The sequence below is a fragment of the Alosa alosa genome, chromosome 6 (genome assembly GCF_017589495.1).
Source record: "Alosa alosa isolate M-15738 ecotype Scorff River chromosome 6, AALO_Geno_1.1, whole genome shotgun sequence".
Classification (NCBI taxonomy): Eukaryota; Metazoa; Chordata; class Actinopteri; order Clupeiformes; family Clupeidae; genus Alosa; species Alosa alosa.
Window position 1 is genome coordinate 2,332,546 of NC_063194.1, and position 20,342 is coordinate 2,352,887.

Here is a 20,342-nt window from a genome sequence, read left to right on the forward strand (position 1 = left end):
GCAAATGTAAATTATTTTTACCTTTCGTGTTATAGGACTTAAGTGAGCTGTGAACGGTAAACAGGATGAACCAGTGAAGAGGTAGTTATCTGTAGGGATCATTGTGCATATACCCTGTTTGCTTTGCAAATGATGTTTCCTGCTGATGAGATTTCAAAGATGCAGCCCATGATGAAAGGCTAGGAGAAAACCGCAGCCTGGTCCAAGACGCACGCACACACACACATGCACACACCCGCACTCATGCATGCACACACACACAACGCACTTTCCCAAATTCTTCCAGAAAGGTTGATTCACACTGTTGTTGTCATTACGGTTGTCCCTGCACAGACGTCCTGCTCCGCGGCGGAACCAGTGGTGAGCCCTCCGCAAGCTGGGGAAGGGTTTCTGTGTGACGCTGGGTTACCATGGGAGGACTTCACCGAAGAGGAAGGTTCGGGGGAATAACCGTGCACTGGGTTCTGGGTTAAGGGTTACGAACTGCCTGCTTTGGCAACAAAAAAAATCTTCACATGGATTATGTAAGGGAATCCCTCTGTATTCTGTTGTTTTAAATCAAGTACTGTATTTCAGAAAGCTCTGAATTTCTAGGTTCAGAATTCAGGCTGCTTGTCAATTTTCAGAATTTGAGACTTTTGCCACTGCTACCATTGAGGGCAACTAGGACGTATGTGTGTGTGGGTGGATATGAGAACTTTCAGGCTTTCTGTGGTTTTAATCTACAAGAACCATCTTTCTCTTTTTTTTCTTGTTGTAACAAGAAAAGGGCAGAGTGCATTTCTATCTATTGTCCCAGTGTGTAGGAATTCCCTTTAACAACAGTTTTGTGTGCTGTAAGAAATGATTATATGATTCATATGAGCTAAATCTTTTTTCAAAAGGGAACAGGAGATATTCATCATCCCCAGGACATATTAATTATTTTAGAACTGTGCAATGTATTTAAAATCACCTGAAGATGGGGACATTTCTCAGAAGCGTAGTGTGAACCGCCAAAGAACATAGCACAGGAATTATAACAGACATACGTCTTAATAAATTTGACTCCAGTGGTTAGATTGTGTAGGTAACTGTAAATATTTGTGGTATGGCAGCTTTGTTGCAGAGGGGACGTTTTAGGGATCACCTTCACCTGTCTCTCTGAGGACATAGGTTGCCTTCATGTTAATTAGTAGTAGCTCATCCCCACCAGGTCATTGGCACAATCTGTACAGTAAAAGAGTGCAGGTATTCATCACTACGTTTAGGTAATGCTTATTGGTTGACGGTGGCTGTTGCAGAAAATTGGAATTAAGGGATTCAATTAAATGAGTGCTTGTGAGGGTTTGAGAGGAGATGGAGTGATAAGCTAGCTTGAATGACAAATTCAAGTTAAAATGCTGATGTATTTGGGAGAATAGGTAGCCTTGTCTTGACTGCAGTCCAACCATTGGATTTTTGCACTCCGATATTTAACTAAGGTGTATAGTTGATGGCTTCATTCAGTCGTGTTATTTCTGTGTTGAAATAGTAACTGTACAGCTGTAAAATGTTTGGTTAAGTTGAATGGGTAATTGAATTTGGTAAATTGAATGGGTAGTTCAAATTTTGTTTAAAAGGAACATGTTTTTAATCTCTGTTGTGAAATGATCGTGTGTACTGCCCTTTATAAATATTCATAAAAGCCTTAAAATGTCAATTTTAATATAAATAAATAAATACATACCTGCTAGCCATTGCTTTACATTCACATGCATTGTTTTAGGACAACCATAAAATGACATGGATTTATCCAAATCAGTTATCATTTGCAGTCCTTTTCTTATTTTTGAACCCATGCATTTCACATTGGAAGGCACTGCAACTAACAAACATGTATAAAAAAAACTATCTAGATGAAAAGGTGGAAAGTCCCATGAACAAGTTAAAGGTCACGTCAAGACGTTAACCACAAAACAGACAGAAGGTGACTTCAAAGGAAATTAGTACAAAACTGGCCCAGATCATTTCATGAGACGGCCACAGGAGAGCCCTAGTATCGCAAAGTCTAGAGACGACCAGGGGGAAATATTCACTGATTGTGGGTAGGATTAATTTCATTGATGACAGCATTTGGCATTTCTAAATCAAACCAACTATGTCATGGAGATGGTAATTAAAAGTCTTTGGCTAAAAAAACTTACTAAAACAGTCATAGATAGCCTTTGTCAGCATTGATTTTGATTGGCTTTACAGTACACATGTTTGAACTCTCCAGACTGAACTGAAGTCACATCTGAACCAGCAACACACATTTGAGGAGACATCTGTGATGTTTTTTTTCCTTCATTATAACTGACTACTCTTCCTTTGTCTAACTTTACCCTCATCAATCATCTTCATCAACCCTCTCCATCTCACAACACATTCATTTCTTCACGTCGGCCTTAAACGATCTTCAAATCTCATACCACAAAGGTTCATAGTAGCTTCCCTGTCATTCCACAGCTTCCTTGTTTTCTTGCTGTTTGCTAGCCCCTGCTCTCCTCACTGTGACATCTGAAATGGCCACGAAGATAAAGCATTCTGAATCCGCTCTCAGGTGCGGACCCGCTTGTCGTCAAAGAAGCGGCGAAGTGTGTACACCTGTGCGAGGGCCACAGCCAGCATGACAAGCAGGTTGGCACATGACCAGAAGGAGACGCGCCACAGGTTGTCCTCCAGCAGGTAGCGGTCGCGTGTCTCAAATGCCCGCAGCGCAGCCTGTGTCTGCCGACTGCGTTCCAGACGTTGGTGCACCACATCAATTGTGTCCTGTGGCAGAGAGAGAGACCGGTCCAATGACATTCATGATAAGTCCAATGACAGCAGTCCAATAACATGCATGATAAGTGATTACTGTATACATTAAATCTTTATTAAATCTATTCTATTTGTTATATCTTATATATCACTGTGGCTTCTTATCCACAAATGTTGTAAACTCCTAACCCTGATGTCCACCAGCTTGTACTCCAGCATGCTGTCGGATTCAGGTGTGTTTTCCCAGTTGCCTTCTCCCAGGGAGTCTGCAGACCCGCTCATGACCAGTCTCACTAGCACCATCTTCTCTGAGAACATGCTGAAGCTGTTGTCGAAACAGACTCTGTAGTCTCCGTCCTCAGTCGGGTCCACCCTGGCATATTGAAAGAGCCGATGACATACTTACAGTGGTTATAAAACTACTCACCCTCCTTGGATAAGGTGCATCTACTTAATGCTGACTTGAAGGGGTGAATATTTATGCAATCATTTATTTTGCTTTAGGCCTACATATATTTTTATTGACAGTACTTTGTATCTACTTTTCCTTTGACATTAAAGATTTTTTTTTTTTGTAAATTAATGTAAATAGGCCAAATTAAATTGACCAAGGTTCCATTTATAAAAGCAATAAAACAGGAAAATGTCCGGGGGTGTTAGTACTTTTCTTTTCATAGGCACCGTAGCTGAGGCTTTAAAGCCATTGCTTTAAGCAGTGACCACAGTGACGCAACTAAAACTCATATCTGAGTCAAAAAGCAGCCAAACCTCAGAGTTATCCAATCACCACAGAAAAAAATGTCTGGTGGTTCAAAACCACTTGCCTATAAGCAGCCTTTTACTGAAACGGGGGGGGGGGGTGCTTGGGTGAGGTGAGTTAAGCAATGAGTTACCACATCTGTAAACATGTAAACACTCACGTATGGATGCCATCGGACCTCCTGAAATCAGACACCTGCCTGTGCCCACTGGGGGAGAGGAGAGTGAAGCCAACATCCAGTGATGAGCCAGCTAGGACCTTGACAGGTATGAGGCAAAAAAAAGTATGCACACTTGTAAAACAATACTTTTAGGTAGCCTACATTTTAAAGAACTAGCCTACAAACACTAACTTCTGAAATGAATGGTGGGCTACTCTGCTACCATGTAGTGTTGCACGGTGCACCGATACTACAAAAGTATCGCAATACCCTGAAATTAAAAATGTCACGATGCTTAATTTTATTAGTATCGATACTTTTGAGAATGACGTTCTTTTGAAGTAACATGCGTGTGCACAAGGCATGCTTCTAGCGCCTCCTCCCCTAACCTGTGGCTGTGCATCTTTTCTCCTCACACACACGTAAGCGCAGCTGTCGCGCTATAAACAGCGAGACATGGCTGCTAGTTCAAGTGATGCTATGGTAACACATAATAATAGGGTAATATCAAGTGTATTTGCTCACTTGCATCTCAAGTTTGTGTTGCTAACCCACCTAGGCTGTGGGATTTTGGTCATTTAGGCCTACTTTTTGGGTTAAATGTAATTTAGAAATAGGCTAAGCAACCATCGCAAACTTTTACATCTGAAGAGAGATCCTTGCTAACTATCCCGCTAGCTCAGGTCACGTTTGACAATAGTGCTCGCTAAAATCATTAATGGACATTGCAAGACACTTATCTCTTCTATGATCCCAAAAAGATTTGTACATTTTTTGACAATGTATTTCATCTAATGACATACAAAACATAATTAATTGCATCCACATATCCTTGTGCAACTTTTATTCACTAGACTAAAACCGTGAGTCAAGGCAAAGTCCTTTTAGGCAAGTCCCTCTACTCGGCGGCCATATGGCAACGCTTTTTGGGCACTCATGGGGCATCCATCTCGGCAGAAATGCGCGTGCGCAAGGCTTCACGACACCAATCTACTGCAATCTTGCGAGTGCCTTCACGTACCCCCATTTGAGAACCACTGCGCGATGCCGTGTCGGTGTTGTGGTCAACAACTGCCCTTTTTTTTACCCCGAAAAGTGGGGGTGCTCTCAGCGCGCTTGACCGGGACCAGAAAATAATTTCTATTTCGCCATAGACTGCCGTTCAATTTTTTTTGAAAGATAGGTCCCATCGAGGCAAACGGAAGGGGCGGGACTTCGCCACTCTATAGCCAATCATGTGTTGTGATCTCGCCACTGGAGCAAGATCAGGGGATACGTGAGATTTTAACCCTTCGAAGCCGATTGACGCAAAGTGCACCCTTTCTTCTCTGTTACATTGCTCCGCAACTGTTCATAGCAGCGAGAAGCCTTTATTGTGTGACAGAGCAGAAGTGGGGCTTTCCCCATCACGCACTTGTCTGTACGTAAAAGTATGAAAATAAAAAAAAAAATCATAAAATAAAATCAATTAAATTAAATCATATTTACAGTCTATACTTCTCTGCGTTCACCTGCGCACCCATTACTCTCGTTTGAATTACTGACGAACCCGTGAACGCATAGATGAAAGAGGAGACACGGGGCTATCCATTGGTACCAAGTATGTCGATCTTTCTGGCTTATGAAAGCAGACGAAGTGAATGCAAAATAATAACGTCATGTACAAAAACCAACGCTGCACACCCATTACTCTCGTTTGAATTACTTGCGGACCTGTGATCGCATAGATATGCCACGCATGTCAGATGAAAGAGGAGACACAGAGCTATCATTTGATACATCCTTCTGGGTTATAAAACAGACGAAGTGTGTCTGTGTCTGTCAATATCAGGCGCAGTTTATTTTAGCAGATTATTCATTTAGAACTTGTAGCCTAGACTAAATCACTCTGTGCGTAAAAAGACGCTACTTGCAGTCCAATCAGCTTGAATGAAACCACCCGAAATCACTACACAGCACCTAAAATAATGACAATTTTTGTTAGACTTTTTTTTAAATTATTATTAGACTATCTTACAGCGTCGGCGCCAGAGAGCAACGGGTGGGGGGGCTATGACCACTGACGGGGGGGCACCTCACCTCACTTTTATTCGTTATTTTGCCATATAATAAAGAGTATCCTTTTGGATAACTGAATCATTATGATCAAGGGGTGAAATAGTGCAAGAACATAGCGGTCATAGCCTATATCGTTGAATAAACTAGCACACAACGTTTAGAATAATATAATTTTAATAGAATAGCGTTGCATAGGCTACAATACAAGTAAATAGGCTATAACAGACTCACCATAGCAAGCCTTTTCCCAGCTAGGTCCATTATAGGCTTTTTGTCACTGCTTCCAATAATGCCTGTTTGGACGGGCCTGCCCTGGGCCCAGTTCCCCGAAAGCATCTTAAGCCTAAGGGCTGAGCTACACCAGGCGCGTAACTGAAGCGTTCCGTTCGTGTTGTGTCTGCTGCAACAATTAGCTTCCATTATAATCAATGGAAGTAGCTACACCAGACGTGACAGTGGGGCGTACGTTAAAAAAAAATAGACCATTATTACGCGTCGCGAACGGAACGCTTCAGTTACGCGCCTGGTGTAGCTCATACCTAAGAGCGCCGTAAAGTCCCTCTTACGAACGTCTTAAGATTTGCCGACTGTTTCCCGAAACCATCGTAGCTTAAGAGCGTCGTGAAAACACTCGTAGATCTACGAGTGCTCCAGAGTACTTGTTACCGGCTAAGAGCGTCTTAACAGTACTTCTCACTGAGGTCACCAACAGGACATACAGAGGAATTACAACTTAGAATACATAATCCAATTTACGTTCCCATTCTTTATTGTTTTTACCCGTGATGAATCAGATTTTAGCGTGCAAAATAGCAAAATGATGTTTGTCAATTTTACAACAGAGGGCAGCTCATCCCGGACAGACAGGCTACAGTCTGCTGACGTGACTCGCGGGAGACATCGCGGAATGTTGTTTGCAATAAACACAGCAGAACTTTCATTCTTACTCATTAAAATGAGCATGATGACTGACGAAATAAATTCTTATGATGTAGTTTAAATAAACCACTGTTGTCATACAGTTAACAGGCCTGCATTGTAGCATATAAATTCAATATCAAGTGTTTCCCCAGCATGCATCACATCAAGTCAGATATGCACAGATCTGCCTCAAGTCGAACACGCCTATTCACATGTCGACGTTTTGCCGAGGAAGGGGTGGGATATGTGTAGACAACGGCCATATTGGCGTTACAAACTAACCCCATGCATTTCTATGGAGGATTTTTTGAGTGCTGTGTCTCCTCATTAGAAAGTCTCTGGTCAAGGTCAATTACTCTCACGTATCTCTTAAAGTGACAGGCACCTACACATCACCAATGTGCACTCAATTAGACCTACACACCACATTAAACATATGCCTAAGTGTAATAGTTTAAAAATAGTTATAGTTTTAGAATAGTTTCAAATTGCTAAATATATTTACTAGTAATTATCCAGAATATATGAAATATGACATAAGCCATCATTTTCCATGTGTGTTTGTGTGGAGAGAGTCAAGCAGAATCTGGGATGGCCACTGGTGTGAATGATCACACTACAGTATATTCAATATTACTGATGATGATGTCAAGGTGGTGGGGCCCCCAAATCAAATACATTTTTTAAGTATCGAAATCGCAATTCTTGACTTGGTATCGGTATCGAAACATTAAAGGAACCATATGTAAGATTGTGGCCAAAATTGGTACTGCAATCACTTTCAAATTACTGTAGAGTGGTGTATCCCCTCTCTCTCCCCCCTGACTCGAGGTTGCCAACCCAGATGCCAAAACACTACTGACTTTGTGATTAGTAAATAGGTGGAGGGTGGCGCATCAGGCCAAAACACAACATGACATGACAAAACACAACATCAACATGCTGCAACTTCACTTTTTAAAAGACAATATCCTGGCCAGACTACTGTTGTCAGTGATATAAGTATTTGTAATGAACATGATTTCTTAATGTCTAGTGACATATCAGGGCCATTTTATGATTAATTGAAATACATTTCTTACAAACGGTTCCTTTAATTTTGGTATCGTGACAACACTATTACCAGGTGGTTAATACCGCCTATCTTGCACTATCAGGCCAGGTTTCCTACCACAACTGTCCTACTTTCACTTTGACTTGGAAAACTTAACCAGTTCAACTGGCTTGGCCAGCGAGCTGCACAGTCAGAGCACGCGTAGGCGTAGATCTAGAATGTAGACTGAAGTGTGCAATGCCCTTAGACTTGTCAAGTGTTTTTATTTTTATTTATTTTTATCTATGTATGCGCATTATGCTAAACCTTTAAACCCATATGTTGCCATTACACAACATGGTAAGCCTTTTGCACCACAGTTATGTTAAAGAAAAATAGGATGTGGATTATGTATTAGGGTTTCAGTCCCTCAATGAGCTTTAGGATCAGGCAGTTAGCGTTTACAAATTACTATTTATTACCTGCCTGATCTTATCTACACTAAGTGCACTTTGACCCTTTGTGGGAATAATACGTTCCATTTCCTTTGTTGAAGCAGGCTGATAGTGGGCTTTTACAGGTTAACTAAATATAACTTGCTAACAGGTTTGAAGTTATTTTCTTAACTGATTGCAGGACTAAACAATACAGAATAACACGTTAAATGTGGCATGAAGGTAAACTGTGACTGGTAGCCTATGTTGTCTTACCTGATATTCAACTTGCAAACTACTTTGACTAATAACTGTCTGAAAAAAGCACTCGGTTGCGCCGGCAGGTAAAACAAACGTGAACTCGACGTCTTGGTTCTTAGAAAAGGTGACCACAACGTCCGCAAAGGAGGCAAGTAGTGACACTAGTATGCCCAACCTCAAGAGAGACTCCATATTGTCCAAACCGATTGCATGTGACTGGCATTGAGCAGTTACAGCTCCAGTGATACAGGTAGGGAATTCCTGTAGGAACTTCATGAAAACAGGAACCGGCGTTCGTCTTCGATAACCAATCAGAATGCCCGATGCCATTGTAGTAGGCTACCAACTGGGTGGAAGTGTATTTGCATGATATCATTTATTTTAATGGCGATGAACACTTACATTTCTTTTTGGCAACAGTCGGAAATGGCGAGTTTTAGCCTTACCATCAATTTGAAAACCCTTGAGAATTTGATTCAAGCCATGCTCAATAACTCATTGACCATGTTTAGCACTTCTATCTTTAGCATGATATTTTCATTGCGCATGGCCACTGATGATCACTAGTGATGCACTTGGTGATGGTCATAGGCCCGAAAGGCACCCCAGGAAACAGACAGCACAGACTGGTAGTCCGGTGGACAGCCCATAGAGCCCATTGTGGACCCGGAAATGTTGAGTACACCAAAGTTTTATGATGGAAATATATAGTATGGGTTCCCAGCATTAGCCGGATGCTAATTTACATATGTTGGGCAATTTGTGTAATTGAGCATAAATTAGAATAATAGCCTATATTGATCATATTATAAGAGCTGCTTGGCCAAAATGGACAATGTTAGTATGTTTTTAGGGGTTACTGGAGATGCTGAGTCCATACCTGACATTTTCAAGATTCAAAATCACTATTTAAACTTGGTTTGGTCACATTTTACTCTCATTAAGCTGATTTTGCTGAGTTTTTTTGGTCCAATTTAGACAGATTTTTGGAGGATAGGGCTGTAGCGATATACAGTAGGGCTGTAACGATACACCTAACAATTCGATTCGTATCACGATTTTTGACCCACGGTTTGATACGAACCTCAATTTTTCTTTTTTTGGATGGGGGCTAGACATTTCAATAGCCTACCTTAGAATACCAGAGGATTACAATGTAATATATCTGTATTATTTTATATCTTGATATAAAAAGAGAGAATACTGAATGTCTGATATTTATGACAGCACACTTTATGCAGATTAGCCTATAGCTTAGGCCTACTATTTCTATTACAACTCTACCACATTTAGCTGTCTGGTTGAAGCCTGGAAATAGTTGGCAAATAGTTGGCTAGCTTATCCTACTCTACTGATTGGACTGTTAAGTTTCCTCATGTGTGTTTAAGGTAATACTGTTCTCCTTGGGACAAGCCTTTTGGGAAACATTGGCATTGAGATGATCATTCAGTTCTCCCAGAGTCCCCAGCACGAAACATCGTGGGAATCTCAAGCACAGTCCAGCACGCTGGCGTTGCACAGTTCCCCCAACAAGCCATTGCCGTCCTCGGCGCGGGCATTCCCACATTCAGTCCAGCAATTAGTCTCTGGCACTGCCACACAGCAGGTGGGGTGCACACACCGCAAGAGCCCTACTCACCCTGGGGAACCACAACCACCAGCAGCCCAATGCGGGGCGTGCTAGCAGTCACCTGGTCTGTCGCCTCTCGTCCCCAGCTCCCTTCAGAGAACGTCCTCAGGTCGCACTTTCGCAGTGTGTACCACTGCAACATTCCTCCAACACCTGGCGGGGCCTAGCCTCCACTGCCACAGACTCCCCGGCGCTGAGCACCATAACTGGCACCGTAACTGACACTGGCACCGTACAGGGCTTAAAATTCATTTTTCAAAATAGGGGGGAATTCCCCCCTTAGGTTATTCATGTAGGGGGGATTTACACAATTTGGGGGGGAGGGGGGGTTCAATTCTGATACCAAGTCAAGAATTGCGATTTCGATACTTCTTCGATACTTTTTTAAAAATGTGTTTGATTTTGGGGCCCCCACCACCCTGACGTCATCAGTAATATATACTGTAGTGGGAGTGGACATCCTAGATTCTGCTTGACTCTCTCCACACACACAATGTTAAATTCATATAGAGTGTATTTAGTTAATAATGTATTTTTGAATGTATAGCATTTTACTAGTAATTACTAATATTTAGGAATTTGAATGCTTCATATTGACGTTTAAACTATAACACTATAACAGACATATCTTTAATGTGGTGTGTAGGTCTAATTGAGTGCACATTGGTCAAGTCAAGGTCAAGGTCAAGGTAACTTTATTGTTCCCGAGGGGCAATTAATTGTGCAGCCAGCAGACAGACATAAGGACAGACACACAACAATATGTAACAATACAACAATACATAACACACAAATGTAGTTAAAACAGTTCAGGCAGATTGTTTAAAATGGAAATGGAAGTCGGGATAAAAGAGTTTCTGAGTCTATTGGACCTGCATCTGGGCGTGGAGTACCTACGGCCTGAGGGGAGTAGCTTAAACTGGCAGGACAAGGGATGGCGGGGCTCAGCTACAATAGATTGGGCCTTCTTTGCCACTCTTTTAGTGTAGGTGTGAGAGAGAGAGGGGAAGTTGATGCCTGCAATCTTGCTACATGTCCTGACAATACTCTCCAGTCTATTTTTGTTTTTAATGGACAGAGAACCAAACCAGTAGATAAAACAGAAGGTTAAAACAGACTCAATAAAACAGGAATACTGTAAAACATTTTCAGAAAAGTAGGGTCAATGTTAAAATTCCTCAGTTTGCGGTAAAAGTACATGCGCTGATGGGCTTTGGCACAAACAGCATCAGTGTATGAATTAAAACAGAGCTTATTGTCAATAATTATGCCAAGGTACTTATACTTGTGTACTACCTCAACTGGTTGACCATCAATGAGAGTGGGGGGAAGAGGGGGGCATTGCTTCCTGAAGTCAATAATTAGTTCCTTGGTCTTTGCTACATTTATGTTTAAAAAGGAGCGCTTACACCAATCATTAAAATCATTCACTATGGGTCCATGGTCCGTCTCGGTGTTATTGAGAAGAGACACAATGGCAGAGTCATCTGCAAACTTAAAAACCTGTCTTCCATCATATTGTGAACGGCATTCATTTGTGTATAAAACAAAGAGGAGAGGGGAGAGGACACATCCCTGAGGGGAGCCAGTAGAAGATAAAAGATTGCCAGATAAAACACCGTTAACTTTAACCCTTTAGGATCTGGAGGTTAAAAAGTCAACTAACCAGGCTATTAGCCCTGGGTTTATGTTGTGTGTCTTTAAAAGTCTGTCTGCTAAAATATGGGGTTGAATACAATTAAAAGCTGATGAAAAATCAATAAATAGTAATCGTACAAAAATTTTTGCCCCTTCCAGGTGGTTAAAAACTGAATTGAGCAGGCTGCCTGTAGCATCTTCGAACCCCCTACCTGCCCTGTAGGCAAATTGTAAGGGGTCGAGTTGCGACTGTGTTGTTGCTAAAATCTCCTGTTTACTAATTCAGGAGATTCATAATAAGGGAAGTGAGAGCCACTGGCCTAAAATCATTAAGTGATTTAGGTCCCTTGGTGCTAGGCACAGGCACAATCACCGACTCTTTCCAGAGATGAGGGACCTGGTGTGATTGGAGTGACTTATTAAAAATAAAGGTGAGTATGTCAGACAGAGGCTCTGCACAGCTCTTGAGGAGGCGGGGCCACCAATATTGTCTGGACCAGGGCTCTTCCTTTCCTTCACCCCCTAAGCATTTTGTGAACTCTGTCCTTATCAATACTGATAGCAACATTTTGTTCTGCCTGTGGTTCCCTGTACACCGACAATTCCTTTGTAAAATCATAAATATTAAAACAATTTATATATATATCTATGCTCATTGGTGATGAGCATAGATATATATATATATATATCTATGGGTGTTGAGTAGGTGTAATTGAATGCCTGTCACTTTTAGAAATACGTGAGAGTAATTAGCCTCCCTTCAGCCTGACGGTTTTAGGCTAGTCACCAGTGAATAAAAGTTGTGCATAGTGCATATGTGGATGCAATTCATTATGTTTTCTATGTCATTAGATAAAATAAATGTTCAAAAAACGAACAAGTCGAAGACAATCTTTCTGGGATCAAGTGTTGACGTGACCTGAGCTAGCAGGATAGTTACCAAGGAGCTCTTTCCAGATGTAAAAGTTTGCCATGGTTGGCAGAGCCTATTTGCGTAAGCTAAAAGTGGTTCTCTCTCTCTCTCTCTCTCTCTCTCTCTCTCTCTCCGTGTGTGTGTGTGTCTGCGTCTGCATGAGGCTATGTTCAATTCAACTCGGTAGTTGATCCGTCCGGTCAATAGCACCGCATTCACGCCACTTCATGATTATACATTATTAACGTCATCAGACAGGCTGTAAAAGTGTATGCGGGAATTTCTCGCATTATGATGGCTAGAGTTGCGGGACTTGAACAAATTATGCGCAATACCCGCAATCCCGCAGTGAAATTTAAGCCCTGCCGTAACTGGCACTGCACCTCCGATGCTCCACTCCGTCGTCTCGCCAGTCGGGGCAGCAGACTCCAGTTCCATCGCAGCCGGACCACGCTGCACACGGCTACAGCTACCGACTCTGCTCTGCTCCGCAGCCAGGGCCACCGCCAACTCCAGCCTAAAGCTGTCCGAGGGGCTCAAGGTCTTCTCTCGGTGAAGTCAGCGCCCAGGCCAGCGTCACTACCTTATTTTCTAAGGCCGCTTCCTCAGACCGCTCTCCCAGTCGCGTGAAGTCCTTCTCCGCCGTGGCCACTGCATCGAGACCCTCTTCAGGCAAGCATTTCTCCCGTAGCTAGGCTCAGGCGATGGCTGGTCTCCTCCTACGGCTTCTACTGAAGGCCTCTGTAAGCTTTTTAGTACCCCTTACAAGGGCTCTCTTCGGATCCTTTTGCTTGGGCCTCCACCTAGCGGTGAGCATGGACGGATTATAAACTTTCGGGCCCCTGGGCCCAGATGTATTAAGGGCCCCCCATTAATTGTCGCATATGTGGAAGGGGGGTTTGGAGGTCCTTCCTCAGAAATGTTTTAATTTGTTTGATGTGATTTCCTGTATTCTGGTGCATTTTGGGGATGGCCAATACTACATAATAATAGCCTACATCCTGATGTGTTGATATTGAGGCAATGATTTCATGCAAAGGCTTGGGCGTCAGGGCCCCCTGACCCCTTGGGCCCCTGGGCCGGGCTCGGTAGGCCCGTGCAGTAATTCATCCCTGGCGGTGAGGTCTCCCACTCCCGGCTCCTCCAGCACTGAAGACACTGTCTCCTACAAAATGCAACTTGCTCCTCCATGGAAAATGTGCCCATCTACAGGTGCTGCTTTGGAAAGCAGCAGACCGTCCTGATCCACCGGCTGTGGATATAACCGCGTTTGGAGGGAGTTAGAAGACAAGTATGAAGAAAGGAGAGGAACTTGCCCACCCTCGATTCAAGTCCTGTTGCTCCTCCTGATTTGTTAGATGTTATCAGCTGTAACTGCAAAGCTGGGTTAAAAAAAATACATGTGTATACATGTATCTGGAAAGTGCAGCTGTGCAGCTGCAGGCCTGGCCTGTACTAATTATTGTTTCTGCAAAGGCAGTGATGTTACATGTGGCAATATATTTACACAGCAAAAACAGCAGAAGGACAGGGATGAAGAGTCTGGAGACGATGACGACAGGACAACGGGTGAGGACAAAACTTTGGTGTACTCAACATTTCCGGGTTCACCTTTCTGTCCACTGGACTATGGCTAGATGTGTCACGTTTGAATTTTCCCGACAAGCTGCCTGTGAATCTGGCTGCCATGATTATGCTATGTTCAATAGAACTGCAGCAGTGAATGACTATATGACAGTAGGCTACCAAGCTTGTCACAGTGGACTGTCGATATACAGGAACTCCCACATTAGCTGAGCACAGCGCAGTAGCAAACCACTTCTCTGTCAAAATCTCACATTGTTTTAAAATTGATTGCCAGTTCCAGTTGGAAATGACTGTCAGTATGTGTTTACTTACCATCCACAACAAGGCACTAGATGTACCGCAAAGCGGTACAAAATATCACCACCATTGACCACCTACTGTGTACTCAGATTATTGACCACCATGCACCATTGAGAGCATCCTCACCAACTGTGTCACAGTTTGGTATGGCAACTGCTCTGCCCACGACCGAAAAGAAGTGAACGACCAGAGGGTGGGGAAAACAGCCCAATGCATCACCGGTTCCACTCCCTTCCATCGAGGCCATCCAGGGCAAGCGAATCTTGCGTAAGGCGCGCAGCATCATCAAAGACTGTTCTCACACACTGTGTGTGTTTCATGTTCAAGGGGGAGACTTGAGAGTCCTGTTTAACAGGTTTGCCAAGTGACTAGTTGTATTTTCCTTGAACCTTTTGGAGAGCTACTCAGACAGTGGGGAGCTATTGCTAACACAAAGCTACCTGTTGGAGTCTCCTGAAAGTATGGCTGATGACGTTAGTCCTGTAGCTGTGTCCATGTTGGATAGCCAGGAGGGACGCTATGCCTTTACCCCTGAAATAGGTCAACCAAAGACACGGAGAGATGTATACCTGAACCTGCTGTTCTTGATGGTGATTGTAGGTCAGACTGCAGTGATGGTGGAGGCTTGCTTCATCTTACACCTCTACACCACTAGAGCACAGGTGAGTATGATTTTTGTTTTATTTCATTATTGGAAAAATGTATACCGCTAAGTAAAAAAGCAGGAGGGCGTGCAGCCAAAAAAAAAATCGGTTACACTTTACTTGACAGTATGGACATAAGAGTGACATTTGTGACAAGTCATAAACGTTTATGACATAACGCTGCGGTTATTAAGTAATTTTTTATCGGTTTTGTCAGTTTTTGTCATAACAATTAAGTTAGGGTTAAGGTTCATGTGTCATGACTGTCATGACAGTGTCATGTCACTCTTATGTCGATACTGTAAAGTGTTACCAAAAACTCTGTGTATGGTAGTTGAGGTTGGTTATGTATTATTGATTTGGCTGACACTTTTATCCAAAGTGACCTAGGAGTAAGGCCACAACAAAAGAGGAAGTTGAGGGGTTGGATCTTTAACATATGGATTTATTAACCAAATAACAAACAAAGAATGTGAGATGGGTCCAAGTCAGTCGTCAGTAATGCATGGATGTTTGTAATGTCTCTGAGTGCAGTGTTGCATGTCCAGAATCCAAAGTAAGAATGGCCTTCCTCTGGGGGAGAGGAAGCAGCCCTTTTAACTGGACACCTGCCATCAGGTGCAGCTCCTCAGCTTGTCAGCTCCTGCACCTGAAGACAAAATTAGTAGAGGAAAATTAACCTTAATTTAAGATGAGATTTAAGATTTCATATTATGAGCAAGTTCCTGCTGCTTATGAGCCTGCTGCTTACTTCACACATGTGAGAAACCCTCCAGTGGCAGTGGGGTGGGGGTCGGGGTGTGTGTGTGATGCAAACCAACCTCTGGTATATCTGAGGTTGCCTTCACACTGGGTTCTTTTAACTGGACCGTACCTGAGTGCGATTACTCCCCCCCAGCCCTGACCCAGCTGGTCTCCGTTCACATTACATTTTTGATTGTGGACCCGGATCCGTTTGTCATAAACACTAGCTTTTGTACCAATATCACTTGGCAACGTCACAAAAACAGCAGTTTATTTTCTGGTATTGGAACAGATAGCATTCAAACTGCACTGGAGTTCTGACAAACCATACCCAGACCACTGCAGTAGACTGCATTCACATTAGCAAAAATCACCAAACCATCGGTCCATGCGAAACAGTCTAGTGTGAATGTGCCCCCAGATTATAGCAACAGGATTCATTTTATTTTCTTCTGTTTTTTTAGAGTGCACAAGAAGACTCATCACTCAATTCTGAAGGTAGGCTATGTCACTTAAGTGTACATTTGAATCGTTAGCTAAATAAATAGTATCCACAAATATAAGCTTTGACATGTTGGCCAATAAATTTAAATCTCCAGAGCAAATTCAACGTACCATGAGGTCAAATTCCATGAAGAAACCCTCAAAACCAATGGCATATCTGATTGGTAAATCTTATTTTAACCATATATCTCTGCTAAAAGTATGGACTTATATTAATTTTGAAGGAATGCATGATTTTCATCATTCTTTTGTGTGTGGTGAAATAGGTGCTAATAAACCTAGCAAGGATGGAGTCATCGTTTGGGAAGTGGGTGATGGCATGGATGAAACCATCATGCGCAAAATGGAATATGACAACGGGAAGCTCATCATTCAGGAAGAGGGATATTAATCTATTTACTCCAAGATGTATTTTAAAGAGACACAAGAACACCTGATCCTACATGAGGTTGTCAAGACCACACCCCGCTACCCAAAAGAAATAGTTCTCCTACGGTCAAAAAGATTCCCTCCCAAAGCTGCAGGTTCAGGTAGTACTACAAATAGCTTGGGAGGAGTGTTTCATCTGTTTAAAAATGAAGCTATCTTTGTCAAGGTGAACAACCACTCAGAGGTCATACTTCAACCTACTTCCAACTACTTTGGTGCTTATATGGTGTAGCAAACAAGTCAGAAGACAGGATCTTGACATACAAAACATTGTATTTCATTTATTTATTCAGCCAGGCTAATTTTCAACTGTAGTCCTTTGGCAAGATGTTATGAGAACCATCAATTGACTTGGTCAGTTGTTCCCAGATGTCAAATCAGCAATAAAATATAATTTACAAAAGCACATAAAAAGCACAAAACAAAGAAACAAAAAACAACACACGTTAAGGAGACAACCGCAACACAGGACAGCCCATCACTCATGGATATAAAAAACAGAAAAAAAAACATACATAAGGAAAAACCCAAACAAGAGCGTTCACACAGCAGCCTAGGCGGTGTGATCATGAATGCAGTACATCAAAGCAAGGGTAGAGTAGCATGATGTTTTTAATGTTAATATGTGTATTTTTTTAATTGGTGTAGGCTATGTAAAGTTAAGTGCATTGTGCAATTGTTCTTCAGATATAAATTAATTTCCTTATAGTCAAATTGAAATAAATGTTTTGCTAAATTCATTTGATCATTCTTTTTTTTCCACCTCTGGGCATTTCATTTTATGTAATGATGAGAAAAATGGGTTGCTTTGCCTTGCTCAAAGGCACAACAGTGGAAGCTGGGAATTGAACCCACAACTTTCAGGCTACTGCAGTGATCAGCGCACAGTTTTTTGAAATTAACTTTATCCTTCATTGTCCTTATTATCCAGTACTGTATTAGACAGTGTCATAGACATGCTTTTTTTCACCTCCAGGCACTTGATTCAATAGAACGATGCGACCAGGGAAAATCTACAGTAGATAATGATTATGTACTACAGTGGACAATAATTGACCGTGGGACTATGAGCCCTGATCTCATGAACTTGCTTTAAACATGTCCTGTAGAGATGATTATTTCTGAACACTTGTGAGCACAGGAAGTGGTATGTTGGGGTGGGCCAGGGGATGTAGGCCAGGTGGTGGTGATATTTTGAGTGGGGTTGTGGCCTACTTTCCCCTCCTGTAAATACCAGCACCCTTGAAAGATGTCAGCCCTGAAAGAGTGCCAGCCAAGCAGGCAAATTGATCACAGACCTAATTCAAGCTGATTTCATTTAATTTGCTCTGGCCGTTTTTATTTCGACTGTCTGAGTGAAGATTTTTAACCCTTGTATTCATATCATGTCTAGTCAGTCTCTTATTGAACAATGTAATGGGCCATTTAAGGGGTTGACTACTGCTGTATGATATATTATAGCTTTGTAGCTATTAACAAGACTGTTTTTAGTGTAAAGGTATAATAAACTTTCTTCGTTACAAGAGAATTTCAGCATAGGCTCAGGCTATAATACACTATGTACACTGCACTATGCTGGGATGGCATGAGAAGAGCTCTGGAACCTTATATAATAAATAACATTAGAATAGAATTATACATGATCTTCTAATAATGGATACGAACATGATCTGTTCACCGTGTACCTTGGGTTGCTGTAAACATATATCTCTCATAACCAATCTGCAATCATGGTTCGAAAGACATGCCATACTTAGTGTTCAACCATGAATAAAAAATATATCATGAATAATTATAAAGTTAACTCATCATTGCAACTATCATGCAAACATTTTGAATTTTGTTTCAGGCCATAACTGACTAATATCTAATATCGGCCTGACTGGATTACTGTTAGATTTCTGTTATTGATTCTTATCTTTCTCTTTCTCTCTCTTAATTATTGCTTATTAGCTCATCATTGCAACTTTTGCATATTATGAACTTTGTTTCAAGCTTTGAACAAGCTTCCTGCGAATTTGGCCGTCATGATTATGCTATATTCAAAATAACTGCTGCTGTGATTGGCTGCAACAATATACAGTGTCAAGCCTGTCACCCTGGGCTGTTGATATACAGGAATTCCCACGTTAGCTAAGACAGCAGCAAACCACTTCTCTGTCAAAATCCAAAAAAGTATAAAATTAATCGCCAGTACCAGTTGGAATTGAGGGTCAAGTGTTTGCTTTACCATCTGCAAGAAGTAATAATAATAACATGATGTGCAATGAATGCATTGTGGTAATGAAATAATATAATGTTAAGAGGGACTACAATTTAAATCATGAGTAATTTTGTCTTCTACATTTCCTGTCTCTTACATGACTCTTGACTAGTCGCTGTTGTAAAAGTGCTACTCAAAAGGTTGATCTCAGTTTGTTGGACTTCATGACTCCCTTTTGCCTCAACCCATTCTCCTCTTCCTGTGCACCTGATGAGGTAAAAGCGAGGGGTGTGTTATACCCTATGTACTTGCACAAAGCCTGAGAAAGTACCTGAATTCTTTCATGATATTTTCTGCCACTGAGCTGTAATATAAGTTCTAGAGTATGGCTGATGATGATGTAGCTGTATCCATGCTGGATAGCCAGCTAGGAGGGACGCTATCCTTTCACCCCTGAAATAAGTCAACCAAAGACACAGAGAGATGTAAATCTTAACCTGTTGTTCTGGATGGTGGTTGTAGCTCTGAGTGGAGTGATGGTGGAGGCTTGCTTCATCTTCCGCCTCCACACCAGAGGAGCACATGTGAGTATGTTTGTTTGATTTTATTATTGGAAAAATGTAACAAAAACATACAAATATGCATTCAAACTGTAATACTTTTTTTGTATAAGAAACTTCCTGTTTGCTGTTTCACTCTATGAGTTCAGCACACATTAATATAGTTTTCTTTGTCTTTGTGTATTGTCCCATATAATCGCCAGTTTACCATTGAATATATACAAGATGTTATTGTTAAAAAAGGAAAGTTGCCAGCAAATCAAAAAACAAGAAGTTAGTATCAGTGAACAGTAAACACGTTACCTTTCTATTTTTTATTTAATTTTTGGTGTCCATAGATTTTTTTGGATTAGTGTTATTGAGCATGAATTACTTCTCTAATAATTTGTTGTCATAAATGACCTAGAAGAATGTTGGGCCATGACTAATGATCTATGAATGAGTAAACTGCTTGGAAATTATCAAAATACATTTAACATTAACACTAACATTTCAATGACAAAAACAATATAATAGTATTTTTTGTCCAACACTGTACTTAAACATGATTCAAAATCCAAATCAGATGTACTTCATCTTTTATCAAAACCATGATAATCAATTTATTCAAATGATCTAGAATGTCAATGGAAAATAACTGTAATGTTGAATTAATTTACCCTAGGCCTATAATGTTGCCCTTTTCAGTTTATTACAACAATGATACATTTCCAATTGTCATAATTGCAAACGCATTTGTAGCTGAATATGAGGGCAAATGAATAAAATATATTTGGTTGTGCAATTCATTTTAGTGCCCA

General features: G+C 41.5%; 1 protein-coding gene across 1 annotated transcript; it reads right to left on the reverse strand.

The window, feature by feature from the left end:
• Positions 1-1,665: 1,665 nt before the first annotated feature.
• LOC125296814 (transmembrane emp24 domain-containing protein 1-like) lies at positions 1,666-6,124 on the reverse strand. Its single transcript, XM_048246911.1, has 4 exons — positions 5,973-6,124; positions 3,684-3,781; positions 2,953-3,136; positions 1,666-2,775 (listed from the first exon to the last, which is right to left on the reverse strand). Exons 1-4 carry the CDS (start codon positions 6,075-6,077, stop codon positions 2,560-2,562), a joined length of 603 nt encoding a protein of 200 aa, XP_048102868.1. The 5' UTR covers positions 6,078-6,124; the 3' UTR covers positions 1,666-2,559.
• Positions 6,125-20,342: the final 14,218 nt, after the last annotated feature.

What these genes read in the sequence shown, in the direction of transcription:
- LOC125296814 (XM_048246911.1), bottom strand. Translation starts at nt 6,077, where the DNA reads ATGCTTTCGGGGAACTGGGCCCAGGGCAGGCCCGTCCAAACAGGCATT. An exon ending in CTGGGAAAAGGCTTGCTATG is followed by an intron (nt 3,782 to 5,972) that starts GTGAGTCTGTTA and finishes ATACCTGTCAAG; the next exon opens with GTCCTAGCTGGCTCATCACT. An exon ending in AGGTCCGATGGCATCCATAC is followed by an intron (nt 3,137 to 3,683) that starts GTGAGTGTTTAC and finishes TCAATATGCCAG; the next exon opens with GGTGGACCCGACTGAGGACG.